This window comes from Tenrec ecaudatus, chromosome 4, assembly GCF_050624435.1.
Source record: "Tenrec ecaudatus isolate mTenEca1 chromosome 4, mTenEca1.hap1, whole genome shotgun sequence".
Classification (NCBI taxonomy): Eukaryota; Metazoa; Chordata; class Mammalia; order Afrosoricida; family Tenrecidae; genus Tenrec; species Tenrec ecaudatus.
In genome coordinates, this window is record NC_134533.1 from 80,972,728 (window position 1) to 80,993,235 (window position 20,508).

Consider the following 20,508-nt stretch of genomic DNA (forward strand, 5'->3'; position numbering starts at 1 on the left):
GACTCCTCATGCCACCTCTCCCTTAGTATTTTCATGATGACCATGGATCTGGATTCACGTGTGTATTATAGGGGTGTGCCCTAGAGAGTTAGCTTGATGTTGTACAGAGTGCAACACATATTTGAACGGCAGGAAGGAAGCAGGGAAAGGAAGGAGGAAGAAAGGAAAGAAATCGGACGGGAAAGAAAGAGAAGAGGGAGAGGAGAGGAAAGGTGGAGGTGATGGGCGCAGGGCGGTGATTTGTTTACTGTGGGTCTTCTTGCCAAAGTCCCATACCCACAGCCAAACCACCTTTGCCTGCACGTGTCTGGTAAGAAGGTCGGGGAAGATCTGGATGGGATTCACTTGTGAGCAATTGTGACCAGGATTCCCTGAATGTCATCCTGCTGTGTATGAAATGAGCCCTCTGAGAAGCCGGAGGAGGGAGTGCAACACATCCTCTCATCCGAGATCCCTGCACAGTGAATCCTGGATCCAGAAGACAGCTCTCTCATCAGAGGAGCAGCAGCAGAGCCAGAGCCCGGAACAGAGTGATGGCCGCGTCAACAATGAGCAGGGAAGTGGAGTGCTTAGGGGCAGGAGGCTGCTGGAAGAGTGTAGTTCCTCTAGGCGCTTCATTCAGAGAGCTGGAGTTGCTGATCCACAAAGCTTGAGTGGACCGCCTTCCAGGTGAGGTTTACAGTGGAGTGATGCGCCCCTCCCTCTGGGCATTTCTTAGCAGACCTGAACGAACTTGGCCACATGTTCTGACACAAACTCAGCCCTCAGCATTTGTCACTGGCCTTACACGGGGTTAGCTTCCTTAATAATTCCTTCAATAATGAATTTTGTCTGAGTTCTATGTAGCCATTGTAATGCATATTAGAACATCGAGGTCAAATAGAGAATACTACTGAAAACAAGTCAATGGGCATTAAAAATAGATTTACCATTCAGCTCCGATTTGCTGTAGTTATGTGACCTTCGGCAAGTTACTTAACCTCTCTGAACATTATTTGCTTTATCCGAACTTGGGGCACTACCTTTCAGGGTAATAACTTATATAAAATGCTTGACAAATAATAAGAGATTAATAACTTCTTGTGGTTAATTTTGCACTTAGGTAAATATTAATTATGCTACCATTTATATCCATCACCCAGATTGGATATATATTTTATGCATTTCTTACATAGTTATAGACATAAAACTGGACATATGATAAAGATGTAGTTAATAGAGTGTGGTCATATGTTTGGAAAACAAGAACTGTATGGGAAACAGAAAGATTTCTCCCAATTCGTCTACCCCAAATATGTTAGACTTAGGACACTGCTTGCAGCTAAAGGTAAATAATTGTCAAGTTACCTCCCTGAAGGCAGTCAGTTGCCAGACATTGCACCACAGGTAGGCCCCACTTCCTGCTGTTAAGGACCATAGGCTACTTCTCCCTAAAGACTTGCAGTCATGGGTTTGTTTCCTGTAGGTGGAGGTCACACCCTACTGATAATGGTCTCTATAGTTGAACCAGGGAACAGATCAAACCAGCTCAGTGGCATGCAAAGTTAGGCTGTCATCCGGAACCTAGGATCCGCCCTTCTTGTCATATGTATAACCCCAATCCCTCCTCTTCCTATTGCTGTATGTCCCTAGATTGTCCCCCTCTCATTGCTGCATAACCGATAGTGCAACCCCTTTCTATGACTTATGTCTTTACCTGTAATTAGTGGGCTTGACCTATAATTTGTGGGCTTGCATGCCCCCCCAAAGGTATATAGGCCTGGGTTAGCAATTAAGAGCTCTCTTGGGCTCCCCTCTTGGCCTCTTGTGGGTTCCCCCTCTCCTCTCCAGTCCTTGCTCCCCTGTTCCCTTTCCCCTTGTCCTCTTTCCCTCCCATCTCTCCACATGGACCATCAAACAGGACTGAGGTGAGCATGCTACTATGAAATGTGTCTGAATCCATTATTTCAATCTCCTATCTCTCATGCTCTCTAGAACTTTACTATAATCTTTATATATTGCAATCATACAATTGTGCCTATCGGACCAGTGATGACTTGTTGGAGGCCCTCCGCACTTAGGTAAATGCTAATTATGCTACCATTTATAACCATCACCCAAACTGGATATTATTTTATGCATTTCTTACATAGTTAAAGACATAAAACTGGACATATTATAAAAGGCAGTTAATAGAGTATGATCATATGTTTGGAAAACAAGAACTGCATTTTTTAACAGTTTTATTGACACAGTTTACACACCACACAACTCAATGGTTTGAATATATTAAAGAGTTGTGCAATCATCACCATGATTTTAGAACATTTTCTTCATTTTTGTACGACTATTACTATTAGCTCCCCATTACCTCCCAACCCCCTAGCATAATCCTAGGAAACCATCACTCCATTTACTGTCGCTAGAGTTTCCTGTCCTGGATTTCATATAAAGAAAATCAGACAGCACCTCCTACAAGAATAAAAAAGGAAAACACAGAAAAATTTCAATCTACAAGAAAGCAGAATAAAAACTAGAACACTTTGAAAATAGGAAAAAAAGAGAAGACAGACAATAAGATGATAAATCGTAACCAGGTTTTCTCTGAAGTAATTGACTTTCCAGTGCATGCTGCCTGAGGTCCAGTTTATTTTCATCCATGGTCACTTGTCAGAGGGGATTCAGTGGAGGCTTGATCCCCACGGAGATTCAGCAAACGGATTCTGGGCTTTCACTGTTATCCATAACCTGGGCACTCCGACTTTAAACTAATACAATTCCCTCCTCGGATCTCAGAACTGCATTTTGAAAATAAGGATAAAGCTGTTTTCAACAATGTTCTAATAGTGGGGTATATGTCTCCTCAGAAAATATTAAAGAGAACACAAACATTTTTTTGTTTAGCTGATGAAAGAGTGAGAAAAGTCACGAAGCATCTGCATACCGTTTAAATGGTAGCACACACCCAGCACAAAGTTCCCATCGATGCTTCTTAGGTTTTGAGAGCCGCAATGGATAGTCACCCTTTCACGATAGCGAAAGAAACAGAGAGCAACGTGCAATACTCACCGACAAGATCTGATCTCCTCTCTGGAGCTCCCCACTTAGGTCTGCTGGTCCACCAGCCAGAATGAAGGACACAAAAATACCTTCTCCATCTTCTCCGCCCACAATGTTGAAGCCCAGGCCAGTGGAGCCTTTGTGCAGGACCACCTTGCGAGGTTCCCTGCAGAAACAAAGGGAGAACCCAGCTCACAGGGTGATTCACTCCAAGGTCAGGCTGCTTTTACTGTCCATGGAGCCCGTCATACATGGTCTTCACTACCTACGAGAGTGCACTCTCAAGGCAAGATAGATTGCCACATCAGGAAAGAAGCTAAAATCAGGGCAGAAAAGTAGAATAATGAAGGAGGTTGCGGCAGAGGTGGGGTCTGGATAGGCTTCTTTGGAGAGGGGACATTTGAGGACCAATAGAAGGAAGTAAGCAAACTCATGCATGTAGAAGAAGAGCATTCCACCCCCGAGAAACCAGCGCTGAGGTCTGAATGTGAGACTGTGCCTGGTGCTGTCAAAGAAGAGACAGGAGCTCAGTGTTGGAGAAGTGAGTGCATAGGGGAATACTACATGAGTCTATTCGTTTTCTAGTGCTGAGTGACACGTTAAGCAGCCTTGGGGAGCCTGTGGTATAGCAATGGACTGCTAAGCACACAAATGACAGTTCAAATCCACTAGTGACTCTTAGGGCAAAGATGAGGCTGTCTGCTTCCATAAAGATTTCCAGTCTTAGAAAACCTCGATATTGACTGACAAGTCAGAATCAACTTGATGGCATAGGCTTCACGTTTTGGAGTAACAAGTTACGACCAACAGTGCTTTACAACCCCTACTCTTACCTACCCGCTCGGTAGATCGAAAATCTGAGTGGGATCAACTGAGTTTTGTTAAAAATGGGAAAATTACAGTCTTATGGAGCAAAACTTAAATTTTAATAAAAAGAGCAAGACTATAATTCTTATAAAAGGAAGAATTTCACAGGCTGGTGTGTTCTTCCATGTGGGCTTTGTTGCTTCTGAGCTAGATGGCTGCTAGTTTACCTTCAAGCCTTTAAGACCCCAGACACTATCTCTTTTGATAGCCGGGCACCATCAGCTTTCTTCACCACATTTATTTGTTCACCTGCTTTGGCTTCAGCAGTTGTGTCGGGAGGGTGAGCATCGTAGAGTGGTAGAGTGCCAATTTGATAAAAGAAAGTATTCATGCATTGAGGGAGTGCTTGAGTAGAGGCCCAAGGTCCTTCCGCCACCTTAATACTAAACCTATAAATAGACACATAGATCTATTTCCTCATCCTCATAAATATATTTGCATGTACATGTCTTTGTCTAGACCTCCATAAATGCCCCTTGACTCCTAGCTCTTTCCTCCATCTCCATTGACTTTCCTTCTGCCCTACTACCATGCTCTGTCCCCACCTGGGCTACAGCTATATCTCTTCTCTATGCAACCTTATCCTTGATCATTCCCCACCAGGCCTGCCACTCCCCCCTCACTACCATTTTGGGTCCCATGTTGTTCCCTTGTCCCTGTGTGATTGCATGATCCCGAAGGGATCAGTTATCAGGCATCAAAGAACAAAAAAATCATATCATTGGCCGCACACCTCCATGATATGATCGCCGAAGACAAACGGGTGCATAAGCAAATGTGGTGAAGAAATCTGATGGTGCCCGGCTATTGAAAGAGATAGTGTCTGGGGTCTTAAAGGCTTGAAGATGAACAAGCGGCCATCTAGCTCAGAAGCAATAAAGCCCACCAGCCTGTGTGATCACGAGGTGCCAAAAGGACCAGGTATAAGGCATCATGCAATATATATATATATATATATATATATATATATATATATATATATATATATATATATATATATATATATATATATATACCATAGTGAATGAAGGGGGAAGTGCAAGGTAGAGATCCAAGGTCCATTTGTTGGCCATTTGAGATCCCCTCATAGAGGGGTTTAGGAGAGGAGATGGGTCAGTCAGGGTACGATGTAGCACCGATGAAGAACACAGCTTTCCCCCAGATCCTGGATGCTTCCTCTCCCAAACTACCATGATCCGAATTCTACATTGCAGGACTGGATAGGGCAAAGGTTGTACACTGCTGCATATGGGAGCTGGAGGCACAGGGAATCCAGGGTGGATGATACCTCCAGGACCAGGGGTGTGAAGGGCGATGCTGGGAGAGTGGAGGGTGAGTGGGTTGGAAAGGGGAAACTGATTACAAGGATCCACATGTGACCTCCTCCCTGGGAGACAGATGGCAGAGAAGGGGGGGGAGGGAGACTACAGATAGGGAAAGATATGACAAAATAACAATCTGTGGATTATCAAGGGCTCATGAGGGAGTGGGGAGTGGGGAGGGAGGGGAAAAAAAAGAGGACTTGATGCAAAGGGCTTAAGTGGAGAGCAAATGCTTTGAAAATGATTAGGGCAAAGAATGTACGGATGTGCTTTGTACAATTGATGTATGTTTATGTATGGATTGTGATAAGAGTTGTATGAGCTCCTAATAAAATATAAAAAAAATAAAGAAAAAAGAAAATGATTAGGGCAAAGAATGTACAGATGTGCTTTATACAATTGATGTATGTATATGTATGGATTGTGATAAGAGTTGTATGAGCCCCTAATAAAATGTTTTTTTAAAAAAGGAAGAATTTCCTTATGTATTTAATAAGCAAAAAGAATATAGCTTAAGTAAATCAGTATGAGTATAATTCATGTTACTGAATTGTACGTATGAAAAAAACTGCAACAGAAAATGTATTGTTAGACACATATTTACCAGGATTAAAAAAAACCTTATGAAACATTATCCTCTTCACCGATCTATGTTACCTGCCTTTGTGTGTTTTTGTTGGTGAACCCTACACTTCTGACATATTGCATGGCATTTGTGGTCACGCAAAATACACACTGCTTGAGTGACAGTCGACTTATTAACTTTACCTAGATATCATTGTTTTCCAACCCTGACCAAGTCTTTTGAACTAAATTGTTTATGATTTTTCTCAACTTGTGAGAACACAAGTTCTTTTTAAAAACAGGACTTCATAACAGTGGATTCTAAGGTTTATTTCGGTCATAGAAGGCAATGTCAAAGAAGCACATTTGTAAAATGTGGTTAAATAATTGCCTTAGCACACTCCAAATAATCTGCTTTTTCTAATTTAATGTTATCATAACAATTCATCAAAATGTAGATTTAAAACTCTTTTCCCTCCCTCCTCCCAGAAGAATGCATTTCAGAGGACAGTACTGAAGCTACAGCTGAGGGAGAGGGATGGGTCTGATTAGAGCACACAGGAGCAAAGGAAGAGGGAAGGAGAGAGAGTGGAATATATCCTGGCCCACTAAGCTCCAAGGACAATAATCCTGCACAGAGCAGCCAATGGACAGAGAGGACCATAGGGCTGACCCCACCATGAGACACAGACATGACCTCCCTCACTGGACCCATAATGCTACAGGGCACAACACTGGAGACACAGTGCGGGAATTATGCCTATCTGACCCCATCACACGGGGTTGGAACACTAAGGGCGTGCAAAAGAGCAGTAGGGGGAGCAAAGCAAGGAAAGTCCCCAGGGAATACCAAAAATAGACTGTGGGGCAAGAGTGTGGCACCCATCAGACTCGACCGGAAAACACTCTTAAAGGTCAACAAACATACCTGGAACTATTTATAGGTTTTTCTGTTTGCGGTCATTGGCATTAACTGTTATTGTTTTGTTTTGCTCTGTCTTGTTTTTGTGCTTATTATCGTCTCTGCATGTTTATCTAGGTAAGATAGGCAGGCTAAACAATTCAGAGGAGAAAACATTGTGACCAACGGTTCCAAGGGGACATGGGAGAGGGAGAGGCTGGGGAAAGGAAATGGTCGTCAACCATCCAAGGGACAAGGGAACAACAAGTGATCTAAAATCAATGGCAAGGATAGAATACCTGGTAGGACTTGATCAAGGGCAATGTAGCTGAGAGGAATTATTGAAACCCAAATAAATGCCGAACATGATAGTGGGACAAGAGGAAAGTACATGGAAATAGAGGAAAGAACTAGGAGGCAAAGGACATTTATAGAAGTCTAAATAAAGGCATGTACATATATAAATATATTTATATATAATGATAGGGAAATAGATCTATGTACATATGCTTATATGTTAAGTATTAAGGTTGCAGGTGGACATTTCACTTTGTTCTAATAACCTGGCATTCTGTGATGCTCACCTTCCCGACATGATCCCTGAAGAAAAACATGGGTGCATAAGCAAATGTGGTGAAGAAAGCTGATGGTGTCCACTATCAAAAGATATAGCATCTGGGGTCTTATACGCTTGAAGATAAACAAGCAGCCATCTAGCTGAGAAGCAACAAAGTCCACATGGAAGAAGCACACCAGCCTGTGTGATTATGAGGTGTCAACAGAATCAAGTATCATGCATCAGAAGACTCAAAACAATCATATCAATGTGAATGAGGGGGAGTTTGGGGTGGAGACCCAAAACCCATCTGTAGACAATTGGACATCTGCTTACAGAAGGGTCACAAGGAAGAGAGGAATGTGTCAGGGTGCAGTATAGCACTGACAAAACCTACAACTTTCTTCTAGTTCTTTAATGCCACCCCCCCTCATTATGACCTCAAATCTACCTTACAATTCTGGCTAGACCAGAGATGTACCCTGGTACATATAAGAGTTGGAAACACAGGGAATCCAGGACAGTTAACCCCCTCAAGACCAATAATGAGAGTAGCAATGCCAGGAGGGTAAGAGGAAGGGGAAACAGATCATAATGATCGACATATAACCCCCTCCCAGGAGGACAACAGAAAACTGGGTGAAGGAAGACAGCATTCAGTGTAAGACATGGGGTGGGGGTGGCAGGGAAGAGTTTATAAATTATCAAGGGTTCATGAGGGAGAGAGGGTGGGAGAGGGAGGATGGGAAATGAGTTGGTACCAAGTGCTCAAGTAGAAATAAAATGTTTTGGAAATGATGATGGCAACAAATGTACAAATGTGCTTGACACAATAGATGTATGTATGGATTGTGATAATAGTTGTATGCACCCCCAATAAAATGATTAAAAATAAATAAATAAAACTGTTTTCCTATTATAAAATCATAGCCCATTAAGGTATTAGAAATTCTAGCTTACTGATGGAGATAATAAATTTGTTTAAATTCATATATCTAGTAAGAAGAGAGTTTGTCCCTTTATTACAAGGTAAATGCTTTGCCCCCCAAAAGATAGAGAAACTTACACAATGATAAGGAAGCAAAAACTAAAGTACAACATACTTTAAACAGTCTAAAAGAGGACCTAAGGTTTTTCATTAAAAAATATATTTTCCTGAAGTTCCTACAGCTTTTATCACAATCCATACATCAATTATATCAAGCATTTTTATACATATGTTGCCATCATCATTTTCTAAACATTCATTTTCTACTTGAGCCCTTAGTATCAGCTCCTCTTGTTTCCACCCCTCACCTCTTGATAAATTATAAATTATTATTGTTTTCATATCTTACATTGACCTGGGCGGGGGTGAGGGGTGGGGGTTATTAATACATTGATTACTGTGATTGGTCCCCCCTTTCTCTCCTCCTCTCCCCACCTTCCCCCTATCCTCTTGGTAATACTACTCCCATTTCTGTTCCTGAGGGGTTTATCTGAACTGGATTCCGTTTGTTGTGAGCTCTTATCTGTACCAGTTATGTGCAGTCTAGCCAGAACTGAAAGGCAGGAATGGGGTAATGAGAGTGGGGTGGTGGTGGTGGTTAAGGAGGCCTCAAAGAAACAGAGGAATATTGTGTGTTTCATTGGTACTATACTGCACCCTGGCTGACTCATCCTTTTTTTGTGACCCTTCTGTGAGGGGATGTCCTACTGTCTACAGGTGGGTTTTGGATCTCTGCTCTAACCCTCCTGCTTCTCAACTGTTTTGTTTTTCGTCTTCTGGTGCCTGTTATCTGATTCCGTCAACACCTCACAATTCCACAGGCTGAAGTGCTTCTATCATATGGACTTGTTGCTTCTCAGCTAGATGGCCACTTGTTTACCTTCAAGCCTTTTAGGCCCCAGATGCTATATCTTTTGAAAGCCGGGCACCATCAGCTTTCTTCACCACATTTGCTTATGAACCCATTTTATCTTCAGCGATCATGTTGGTAGGATGAGCATCACGGAATGCCAGGTTGTTAGAACAAAGTGTTCTTGCATTGAAGGAGAGCTTGGACATGTATTGCCACATACATATATTTACATAGGCCAATGGCTTTATTTTTATGAATATATTTATATGAGTACACACCTATGTTTATACCTCTATCCAAAGCTTTGCTTCCTAGATCTTTCCTCTGTTTCCTTTTACTTTCCTCCTGCCCTACCTTCATGTTTGCCCTTCTTCTGCCTCTTAGTAATTCCTCTCAGCTAAATTGCTGTTGCTCTAATATCACAGGGATCTCTATGTTAGGAGTACCTAAGTTTTAAAGGAATTAAAGTATATTATTTTTACCAAATACATTCTCCAGGTTTATGACACTCAAGGATTCATTTTTAACTGCCCATAGCTTCTATCATTTGAACGATATGATTCAGGATTTTCTTGTATTTTGCCTTACACTGTTCTCTCTCTAGAAGCCCTGGTAGCATAGTGGTTGCTCCTTGGGCTGCTAACCCTATGGTCAGCAGTTAAAAACCACCAGCTGCAGTGCAGGTGAAAGGTAGGGGTTTCTACTTCCATAAAGAGTTATACTCTCAGAAGCTCACAGGGGTTAGTTCTACCTCGTCCTAGGCAGTGGTTCTCAACCTTCCTCATGCGACGACCCTTTAATACAATTACTCGTGTTGTAGTGACCCCCCAACCATAACATTATTTTTGTTGCTACTTCATAACTGTAATTTTGCTACTATTATAAATCAGGTGACCCCTGTGAAAGGGTCCACCCCCAAGGGGTCATGATCCACAGGTTGAGAACCACTGGGAGGGTCACTATGAGTTAGAATTGACTCAATGGCAGCAAGTTTGATTGTTTGATTTATCCTCTCTCTAGATGCTATAATATCTACCATAACTCCTAATTTTGACCTGGACGGTTAGAATAGCCTCCTAATGCAAAGTTATCTTGGCTCTAGTTTCAACTTTCCAAATGAGTCCTTCCCCAAAATACAAATCTGACCCACTTACTGTTTAAATGGTTCCACCTACCCTGTGCCAAATCATCAACTTCTTCCAAGTCCCCCATTTCGACATATTTATGCTATCCATGCCTGGGCTCAGGTTGTCCTAAGGCTCAGTTTAACGGTGGCATCTCTGATGCTACAGGTTCGGGTGATCTCTTGCTCCTTGGGTTCATGCTGTGTCTTGGACAAGCAATTCAATGTCTCACCAACCACACCAAGCAGCACTTGCTATTATGCATGAACCAAAGCACACACTCACTGCCGTTAAGTTGATGCTCACTCCTAGCGACCCTAAGTGTGCATGGTTAAACAACATTCGAATGCTTTTTTCTCAGTCAGTACTGAACTGTTGGAAACCTCGATCCTCTCTCCAACCCACCCCTCTAGGCAGGGTGGGTTGCCTCTCGTCTGTAATCTCAGTCTCTTACAATCCGAATCTTGTGACACTGAGTGTGGTGATTTTACCCCTCCTTCAGAATGATGACCTGAGGGCAGGCATCATGGCATGTCCTTTTTGTCCCCAATACTGTCTGCTAACTTCACTTTTCATATTGGATTTTAAGTATGGAACTGACAGAGGACGGAGGCTTGCTACTCATATCTTGAGTACTTTTAAAATCCTTCCAACTGAAAACACTTTTTATGGATGCATCCAAGCGTGCAGCGAACAAGCCTTTATGGAGTCCCTAGTTGGTGGCAAGCACTGTGAACACAAACAATAAGGAGCCACAGTGGAATGGTTCTGAAAGAGCCATCTGTGTCAGCACCAAGGAGCCAAGAGCAAGCAGCAGCCGGCTTTCTTCTAGAGAGATTTCGTCCTTCTATCCCCCTCACATGGATGAAATATGTGGCATTATTTTATGCAGTTTTAGTTCCCTTTTACCCTGGTATAAAAAGCCTTCATAGTTGCTGCGGCGGAGATGCCAGAGATGCCCGCTGTGCAGACCACTGGCAGCAGTATCTTATTTGACTGTCAGGGGAGGGCAGCTAAGGGGAATCTCTTTCTTTTGAAACCAGGCGCCTTAAGGAGGTTCCGGATCCTCAAAGGGAAGGGACTATTTAACCTGGAGACTTTCTCAGGGTGGTTGGTAGCAGGCCTTGGATTGGATTGTGAACCACTGGGGCCTGTAGTGTTACAACCACTTTTTTTTTTAATCTCATGGAGACCTCAGAGTGCTTCACAGGAAAACTGTGCTCCTCAGGTTTTCACTGACAGGTTTTTCGGAAGTAGCTCACACACCTTCCTTCCAAGATGCTTCTGGGGGAATTCAATCCTTCAGTATTTCAGTTAGCTGTCTCGCGCTCCAACTGCTTGTACCACCAGGGACTTAGACGTCACTCGAACCAATACCCAAATATCCATGCTTGGAGGTGCTCGTATAAGGTAGTGGAAACCATACTATACAAATGCTTCCAGTCATTTTTAGAAGCCTGTTTGTGGTATACTCCACTCATCTTTCTAATGTACAAAAAGTCAAATCTTACACGGTAACTCTCTCAGTGCCCTCTGGGTAATGTTGAAACTTCTAGCTATGTCTTCAAAACTTCCCATCATTTGTGCTTTCATCCGTTTCTACACCCCAACTTCACACACCGTCTTTAGTCCCGTGTTCTCGCCAGAATTCCCATCGTACTTCACCATTGCATGCTGTTCTGGATTTCACTGTCCTTGCTCAGGTTAGTCTGTGTTTCGGGGCTTCCTCCTCCGGCCAATCCTGTCAACCTAAAGGACTCCTCAGGGGTCAAGATTGAATCAAGGGGTAGCTCCTCTTGCTGTTCCTTCCACTGTAATCTTCAGATGAGTGGACCCCTTCTCCTGTTTTGAAATGACATTGTATTTGCCTTCATACTATCATTGCCTTTACTGGTCTGAAACGACTTTATCCATCTCTGTGAATATATTGGATTCTGAAGGGTAATGGCCAGACTTTATTGATTTTTGTAATCTGGGGAGTAATTATCAGATTCAAAATGTGAGATATACATTAAAAACATGTTTCATAAATAAAGGGGGGTCAACAAAATAAATTAGGGGATGTGAAAAATGATACTGATTGATTAAAATTATGTTTCCTCTGCTCTCAGATATCTGTGGGATAAGCCCTCTATAAATCATGTTCCTCGCTTGAGCACAATTATTCCACAGTATCTGCCGAGATTAGTTCCAGGATCCATTTTATATACATTCCCTTTATTAAAAAATAACATTTGCATATAATCAATGCACATTCTCCCATCTACTTTTAGATAATCTCAAGTTTACTTATAGCATCTAGTATTAGGTTAAGTGCTATAAAAATTACAGTTTATGCTCCCATTTAACCTTTGAAGCATTGCTTTGACCACTTAATTAATTTTCACTCCAGGGATATTTTTTTACCTCTGTGGCTGTATCTATGAATTTGAACTCAGGGTTATGAAGCTCTGGGATACGGAAGAGAGAGAGAGAGAGAGAGAGAGAGAGAGAGAGAGAGAGAGAGAGAGAGAGTGTGTGTGTGTGTGTGTGTGTTAGTTACATAATCTGGCATCAACTTGAAACTATTCAGAGTGAGGGGTGGAGTTTAGCCTCTCAATCAGGTTGCAGCTTGATAACCTCATTTGGAGGCACAATGGAGAAAAATAGCTCACCAGAAGCCAAACACATTCTCTCTGCTTTATCTTCCTGTTGACAAGACACATGGATCTATACTGATGGAACCAGAGTCCTGAAGCAGGAGGAGTCATGTGGAGACCCATGCCAGTGCTGAGATGTTTCTACCACCACTGGATCTACAAGACTTTCCACCCACTGGCCTGTAATCTTCCATTGCATGTGTTGTGTGAGTCTGAAGGGGGGTTTATAAACTGGTATTGGACATATGAGCTAATATCAGACTTACAGACTTGATCTGGACTGGGCTGGGATGTTTTCTTAATATACAATTACTCTTTGATATAAAGCTCTCTCTTATACATACAAAATGTCTATAAATTTGTTTCTCTAGTCTACCCAGAGTAACACTGGAGGTTGACGGTAATGTGGGAAGTAACTCTTGCCTCATGGGGAAATGGTGGAATTCGGATAAATTAATGATCTAAAAGCATCTAGGGAAGAATGTTGAATATCTACATCAAGATTCTATTTCCAATCATTCGGCAGATTGTTGTTAGGTGTCATTCAGTCAGCTGCAACTCAAACTGACCGTATGTAAAACTGAACATGGCCAGCCTTGTGCCATCAAACAATGATCGCTACGTTTGTGCCCACTGTTGGCACATTGTGTCGATTCAACTCACTGAGGGCCCCTCTCTCTTTTTCTGACTCTCTCACAAGCAATTGGTCTCTTCTGACGACATGCCCAAAGTGAGACAACATCTCCTCATTTTCACTTTTAAGGGACATTCTGGCTGTACTTTCTTTAAGAGAGATCTCTTCATTTTCTGACACCGTACAGTATACTAACTATTCTTTGCCAATACTACAATGTGATTTCACAAGTCTTTTTTTTTTAATCTTCCTTTTTCATTATCTAGCTTTCAGATGCATAGAAAGTGACTGCAAAGATCATGGCTGAGTCAGGCAGACCTTCATGAGCAAAATGACATATTTGCTTTTTTTACACTTTAAAGAGGTCCTTCCCACCCAGCAGTTTTGCTTATATAATATGTCATCTGATTTCCTGACTACTCTTTCCATAGGAATTGATTGTTGATCCAAGAAGAATGAAATCCTTGGTAACTTCAATTTCTTCACAAATTATCTTGAGGTTGTTAATTGGGCCAGTTGTAAGGATTTCTGGTTTCTTAATTAGATGTCCAGAATATCTCTCCCACTACAAAGCACATAGAAGCCTGAAAAGAATATTAGTTAAATGCTTTGCTAAAAATAAACTCAAAACACAAGTTCAGAGTTTACTGATTCTGGCAGTAAATCGAAGAGCATTCTCCAGGTTCCCAAAGAGCTAGTTTCCAGTGTTCTGCATTTGATGGCTGCATGGAAAACAGGAATAGGTGGGCCCAGAGGTAGGAGTCAGACCAGAGCCTCAAGCCCTAAAAAGCTAAACCTGATGCAAAAGGAAAAACCATACATCTATGTTTATCTCACATGCAAATAGTGGATTACCCTGTGCAATTGGTTAAATGAATTAACTTGTAAGATACCATTCAAGCAGATTGTTGAATATCATGTAGACAGAAAAAGATATCAATTCATATCTTATGACATATTTGTATATATTATTGATATCTACTGATATATTATTGACTACTGTTTTAAGGATATGATTTAGAACAGTGGTTCTCAACCTTCCGAATGCTGTGACCCTTTAATACAGTTCCTCATGTTGTGGTGGCCCCCAACGATAAAATTTTTTTCATTGATACTTCATAACTGTAATTTTGCTACTGTTATGAATTGGGCGACCCCTGTGAAAGGTTCATGCAACTCCCAAAGGGGTCATGCCCCACAGGTTGAGAACCACTAATTTAGAATAGTGTACCAGGAATGTCGTTAGCATTACAGGAGAGGATTTATCTCTGGATTATAAATATGTAATAGAAGGTAAGCTTACTTCAGGAGAATAATCACCACATAGATCCTGAGCATTTAATAAATGTACAGTGGTTGGTACAGTGTAGAGTTAAAAGACTTCCAGGAGATGGAGGTTGAATGGTATACTGTGATTCTGGGAAAGGAAAAGGCTGCAGAGTTTGAAACTTGATAGAGCTAACCTTGACTCATAGTAGCATCAGTTCATCGTTGAGTAACCTTGGGGGAGGTTTTGAAGTTTTCTTTTTTCCCAGTGATTAATTGTTATTAATTGTAAACGATAATATCCATTTTATGGTGGTGTTGTGAAGATCAAATGAAAAACACAAAATACTTGGATCACATGATTAGTACATTTTAAAAGTAAATACTTACATATATCCCCCCAGCCTCCCCCCCTCCACCACCACCAATGCAGGGTTGCATACACCAAATACCGAGTGAGTGTTGTGGATAATGAGAGATCTGGGTGGCACAGACGGTTTGGACTTGACTCTGATCTCAAAGGTTAATCCTTGGAACCCACTAGTGGTGCCATGAAAGAAGGCCTCGAAGTCTGCTTCTCTGAAGATGAGTCAGGAAAGCTGGGCGGAGCTCAGTGGGTCTCTAACACCAGGCTCCGGGGCAGCAGGTTTGCTGTGATTTTAGTCAATGAAGAAAAGGAGATGGAGATCGTGGAATCTGAGCAAGGCTTTAACAAATGAGTAGAAATCAGATAAAAGGGAAATAGCTATCATTTCAGTAGCTGCCCCGAGCCAGGGCTGGGGGAGCACACACAAGATGTATTTGGAGAACAAGGGATGTTCTAGTTGGATGAAGGCTCCTTGTGAAAGAAAACTAGTTAGGGAATTGGGAAGAGACTTCGTTGCCATGCGGAGGAATGACCACTTTATACTTTAATCATGTAAATACATCGCACACTTTTGTCCTCAAGGGTGACAGCAGATGCGGTGATTTCTATTTGTAAATCAAAGTCTTTATGTTACATTTGTGCTGCTTCTGTGATCTCCCAGGTTTGCCTGCAAGGAGCTTAATTAAACATTCTAAAGGTTTCTAAGTCATCCCTGATATCAATCAGGGAGCTTTGGTGAAGTCTGCAGCATACGGCCTGGGGTTTAACCACTAAGATCTATCCCGCTTGCTTTGTAAAACTCGCTCTCAACTAGTTTCTCTGGAGAAAATATTGGAATTAGTTATACATCAGGAATTGCATAAAATATCCCTACCAAAAGAAACCTAAAAGGCAAATCAAATAATTTTTCCCACAAACATAAATCAACTGTAGATCTGTATAAATATTTGATTTTAAATATTTGGAAACTTTGATTTTTCACACATCCAATATGCTAATCCAATAACCATGTTTCAATGCAATTTGCTTTTGTCAGAATATTTCAAACAGATGAACAAGAAAGCAGCTAAACTTGCTCCCACATATGCTCTCACTTCTCGTAATCATATATTCTAGTCACCATTTCTTTTATCACCAAAGAAAGAGAAACAGATTATTCTTTTATTTCCTAACAGTCTGGCTGACAGCTTCCCATTAAGTTAAGCACGCTGTCCACAATGACAGATACTTACTTACTTTGGTCTCCTGTTGATTTTGAATTTTTAAAAAGCAGTTCATTATAAATGAAATTATTTTAGCAATCTTGTCAAATAAAAGGAAACGAATCATTGTAAACGGATATTTTTCATAGTTGAATTGCTTGTTCTCAAGATTTCATGACTAATAAAATATTGTTGGAAATTATAAATGTTTGTATATAAACAAAACTATTTGATAATAGCATTAGTGAGAGAAAAATAAGACATCTGTATATTATCTTAAAGGCATGGCACATTTTAGAAAAAATACATATTTAAGTTTTGTAAGCTATACTTTGGGCAGGGAGGGTCAGCAACAATCAGTAGCTCAAGAGCTTAGTGAATCAGGCCCAGGTGGGATATGGAAATCAAGCAATGCAAGGGGACAGGCTCCACCAGCCTGAAGCTCCAGCGGTGTACGCACCAGCAGTGTGACAAAGCAGGTCTCAAAGGAGCCTCAAGTCAAGCTCTAGCAACATGATCCATGGGTTGGATTGGTCTACAGGTAGTGTAGCTAACAGGGTGAGGTAGAGAACTAGTTAAAGTAGCAGCATGCTGGTCCGAGCATCAGAGAGCGTGAGAGAGAGGGGTTGGGGTGGGCCTTGCGAGCCATTTATCTCTTTGTCTTCCAATCAAATTGCTACCTGATTAAGCCCACATGTGGCTGACACAATAAATCTAGCCATCACAGTGTGATATGGGGGAAGAGAATATTCAAGTCGAGCTCTTTGGGTTTAGGTGCCTTACAGATTTTTTTACAATATGATTTGGAGACAGCTACAATATTGTAGAAAAAATATTAGATTGAGATTTGTTTTCTAGTCTTTACCTGTCCTAGATGGCCAAGAGCAGGGTCCAGAGGCAAAAGGCTGACGGAGGTTCTGGTGACAGAGGGTGAGGAGCTGTCCTCACTGAAGAACTGTATCCTGAGTTGTCTACGTTACTTCCAAACCACTTCACTGGACGTGTGGCCCGTGAGTTCTGGGAGCTGTTTCAGGAGGTGGAGGGTACCTCGGTGCTAGAGAGGATGGAGTGGTTTGCAGGCATCAGGAATTTAGAACATCTTCAACCTCCTCCTGATAGGAGGTACTTTGCGCTGATGCCTTTCAAGTGAATTCTTCATTTCCTGAGGAGCCCACTCATTTTATTTACTGTAATGTTGATTAATTCCTTTTTAAATAGGCATGTTTGTCTTGCAGCCATTATAGGACACGGCACAGTTCTATCATCTCTTATTAAAGGACGACTGAAAACAAGCAAGCCAACTCTGGTCTTCTTCCTTAGTCTCCGGGGGCTGTTGACAAAAGATATCTCCAAAAAGGGTGTCCTTGGCTGCCTTCCCCTGTCACTCCCACCCTTAGCTCTTCCGAGGAGAGCTCCGTTTCTTCCTTTAGGTCTCCGTCTCCAGGAAACTCTCTGACCATGCCTTGGAATATGCTTATTACATATTGATGTATGGGTTGTTCTGAGGGCTTTAAGAGCCCCCAATAAAATGATATTTTCATAAAAAATAAAAATGAAAGAGGGCCCCATTTCATGACAATCCTAACCCCTGCACATCTCCTTCAAGAAACTTATGGGGGAATGATTTAGTTGATTCCCTTGTTGGCAATCTCCCACTAGAACACAGTCCCTATCATAGGAGCAATCCCGTTGTGCCCGCAGTACCCAGCATAGTGCCTGGTGCACTGTAGAGCTGCAACCGATCTTCGGTGTATGAATCAATAAATCTATGAGCTTGTGCTTTTCCTCGTTGATGATACTGTAATTTGTTTCCCTGTCAAGAGCACAGACTCCTCTAAGGTATATTTTTATTCAGCTGACCCAGAATTCATTATCTTGCCTCAGACTCTTCCTTCCTTTTTCTTTGTTAATGATATTTGCCCCGTCTTATCTCTGTTGCTTACTCAGAAATCCAGCCATCCAACAAATCCAGCCAGCTCCACCTCACAAATGCCACTCAAATCCATCTAGGAGCGCCTCTGCCAGGAATGCCTGACTGGCATCCGCCCCACTGTCACTCACCCCCGCTCGCTCCTTCACGCGGCACCAGAGAGCCTTATAATCATGAAGCCCACCATCACCCGCCCTCCCCCTTTAAAGCTCTCATGGCTTCTCTGCCGCGCAGTTTCTTTTGCACGGCATGGACCAACTCCAAGGAATCAGTTCCTACTCCTGGCAGTCCCTGGTGTTCCCAAGTACAGCACTGCTCTCCGTGGGCTTTTCAAAGCGGTGGCTTTGTAGGAGCAGATCAGTTCTTGTTTTGGAGGTGATTCTGGATGGGTTGAACTGCCAACCATTTGATTAGTAATTGAGCACTTAACTGTGCCAGGCAGGTCACCAATTGGTGAAGTCTGGACCAATTGAGCCTCTCTAGTTTTGCTGACCTCAATTCTGGACACATTTCTCATGCTCCTGGCCTCTGAGAGCGCAGCGTTTCCTGAGTGGTCCTACCATCCAGGCCCTGCTATGAGCCGATCTACGCCTTCTCCCGTGTCTTCCCTCCGTCTCGAGGGTTCAGCCCCAGCCGAGGGAGCAAACACTCCTCAATCGTGCCCGGTGTACTTGACCATCTCTTGGGTGGTCTCCCCAAAGCATTTTGTTTTAGGGCATTATAGGTTTATCATTCATTTTTTAAAATGTGCTCAATTCTTCCACCAACTTGGAGGCATCCTTCAAGTACATAAATTGCATCTTACTGAACTACCTGCAAGATAATCTAGTCCCCTGTGCTTGGCATTGGCCTCAGGCATACGCTTGAGTTTGATACTTCGCTTTTCCATGTAACAGTTATAAGACAGTGGTCCACTTACTTCATCTCACTAGATCTCAGTGTTCTTTTCCTTAAAATGGGAAAAATGGAAGTACCTACCTCACATGACTTTTGTCACCATGAAGTGGCATAATGAATGTAAATAAGTAGATTACTGGTAGCTCAATACTCGACAAACATGGAACGCACACCATTTGTAGAGTACCACTGAGTCGATAGGAATCCCTACATAGTACCATCGGCTAATCATTCTCCTAACTAAACAAAAGGCTGATGGTTCAAGTCTAACCTGAGGCACTCTGGAAGAAAGACCTGGCGAACGACAGCCATTGAAAACCCTGAAGCAGACAGTTCTACTCTGACGCGTGCTTTGCCCTCAGTGGGAACCGACCCAAGGCAACTTTTTTTGGAGGGTGAGGCAGGATGGGTGAAGATTACTGTAGCAGAACTTTCAACAGAGCAGAAGAATGAAAACATCTACAGAAAACTTTAATTTGATACAAAATAGAATAATGAAAGCAGAACAGAATCATGGATATGAAGCTCCGGAAAGGAGATCAATACTTTCTGCATGGAGATCTAGGGAAAGCTTGATAAAGGATATTGCATTTAAAATCCACATTAACATATAGTTAGATTTACTTGCTTAATAACCTCACTCAGCATGCATGCGCTACGCACCAGCAGATGCCGGTTCATGGGGTCGGAAGGCTTTACAATGCAGGAGCCTCTTTTGAATGTGACATATGCAGTATTCTACTCCTGGAGTACAATCTACTACTGCCTACCATCTAAAAAGTGCTGAATGAGCTTCCTTTGGCCTGGCCTGTGTCCTGAGTTCCTGGCGAAGTTCTTGGTGCAAAGTTGGGGCCTTGATGTGAGGTGCCTAGAACTTCAAGATAAATCCCCCTTTGATGATATGTGTCATGCTGGGGATATAATTACAAGCACGACTTAGTTCTTCAGCTCGTATTCATGGGGCAGGAAGCTATGTAACATTAAGTAACTAATTATAATAGCATTTGCTTATCTGTTACCATTTGGGATCATTTTGGAACAGGTAGAACGCTGATTCTGAAATGAAGACGTGGGGAGTGAAGGCTATTTAGGGCATCAGGAACAGCAAGAAGGAGGGAGGCAGAGACAACAGGTGTTCTCGCTTGAGAACAAAGGCGAGTTCTACTAAGACTGAAGTGGACGATCGAGCCAGAACCCCGAGACAGATCAGCAGAAATTCAGCTGTCATTACTGGGAGAGCGGAGTGTTCATGGGTCTCTTCATTCCTTTAACACAAACTTAGGAGCACCTCGAGCCAGGTGGTGGCTGGGCCCTGGGTGTACAATTTCTGTCCCTGAAAAGCTCCCACCCCTCTGCTGG

The 20,508-nt window shown here is 42.3% G+C and overlaps 1 protein-coding gene across 11 annotated transcripts in view; it reads right to left on the reverse strand.

The window, feature by feature from the left end:
• Positions 1-20,508, reverse strand: part of DLG2 (discs large MAGUK scaffold protein 2) — a 2,300,776-nt gene that overhangs the window by 390,829 nt on the left and 1,889,439 nt on the right. For all 11 annotated transcript variants that reach the window (XM_075548681.1, XM_075548686.1, XM_075548690.1 and 8 more), the window contains one exon: positions 3,049-3,205. In XM_075548681.1, the coding sequence (XP_075404796.1) occupies positions 3,049-3,205 (157 nt within the window). The remainder of the gene's footprint in view (positions 1-3,048; positions 3,206-20,508) is intronic.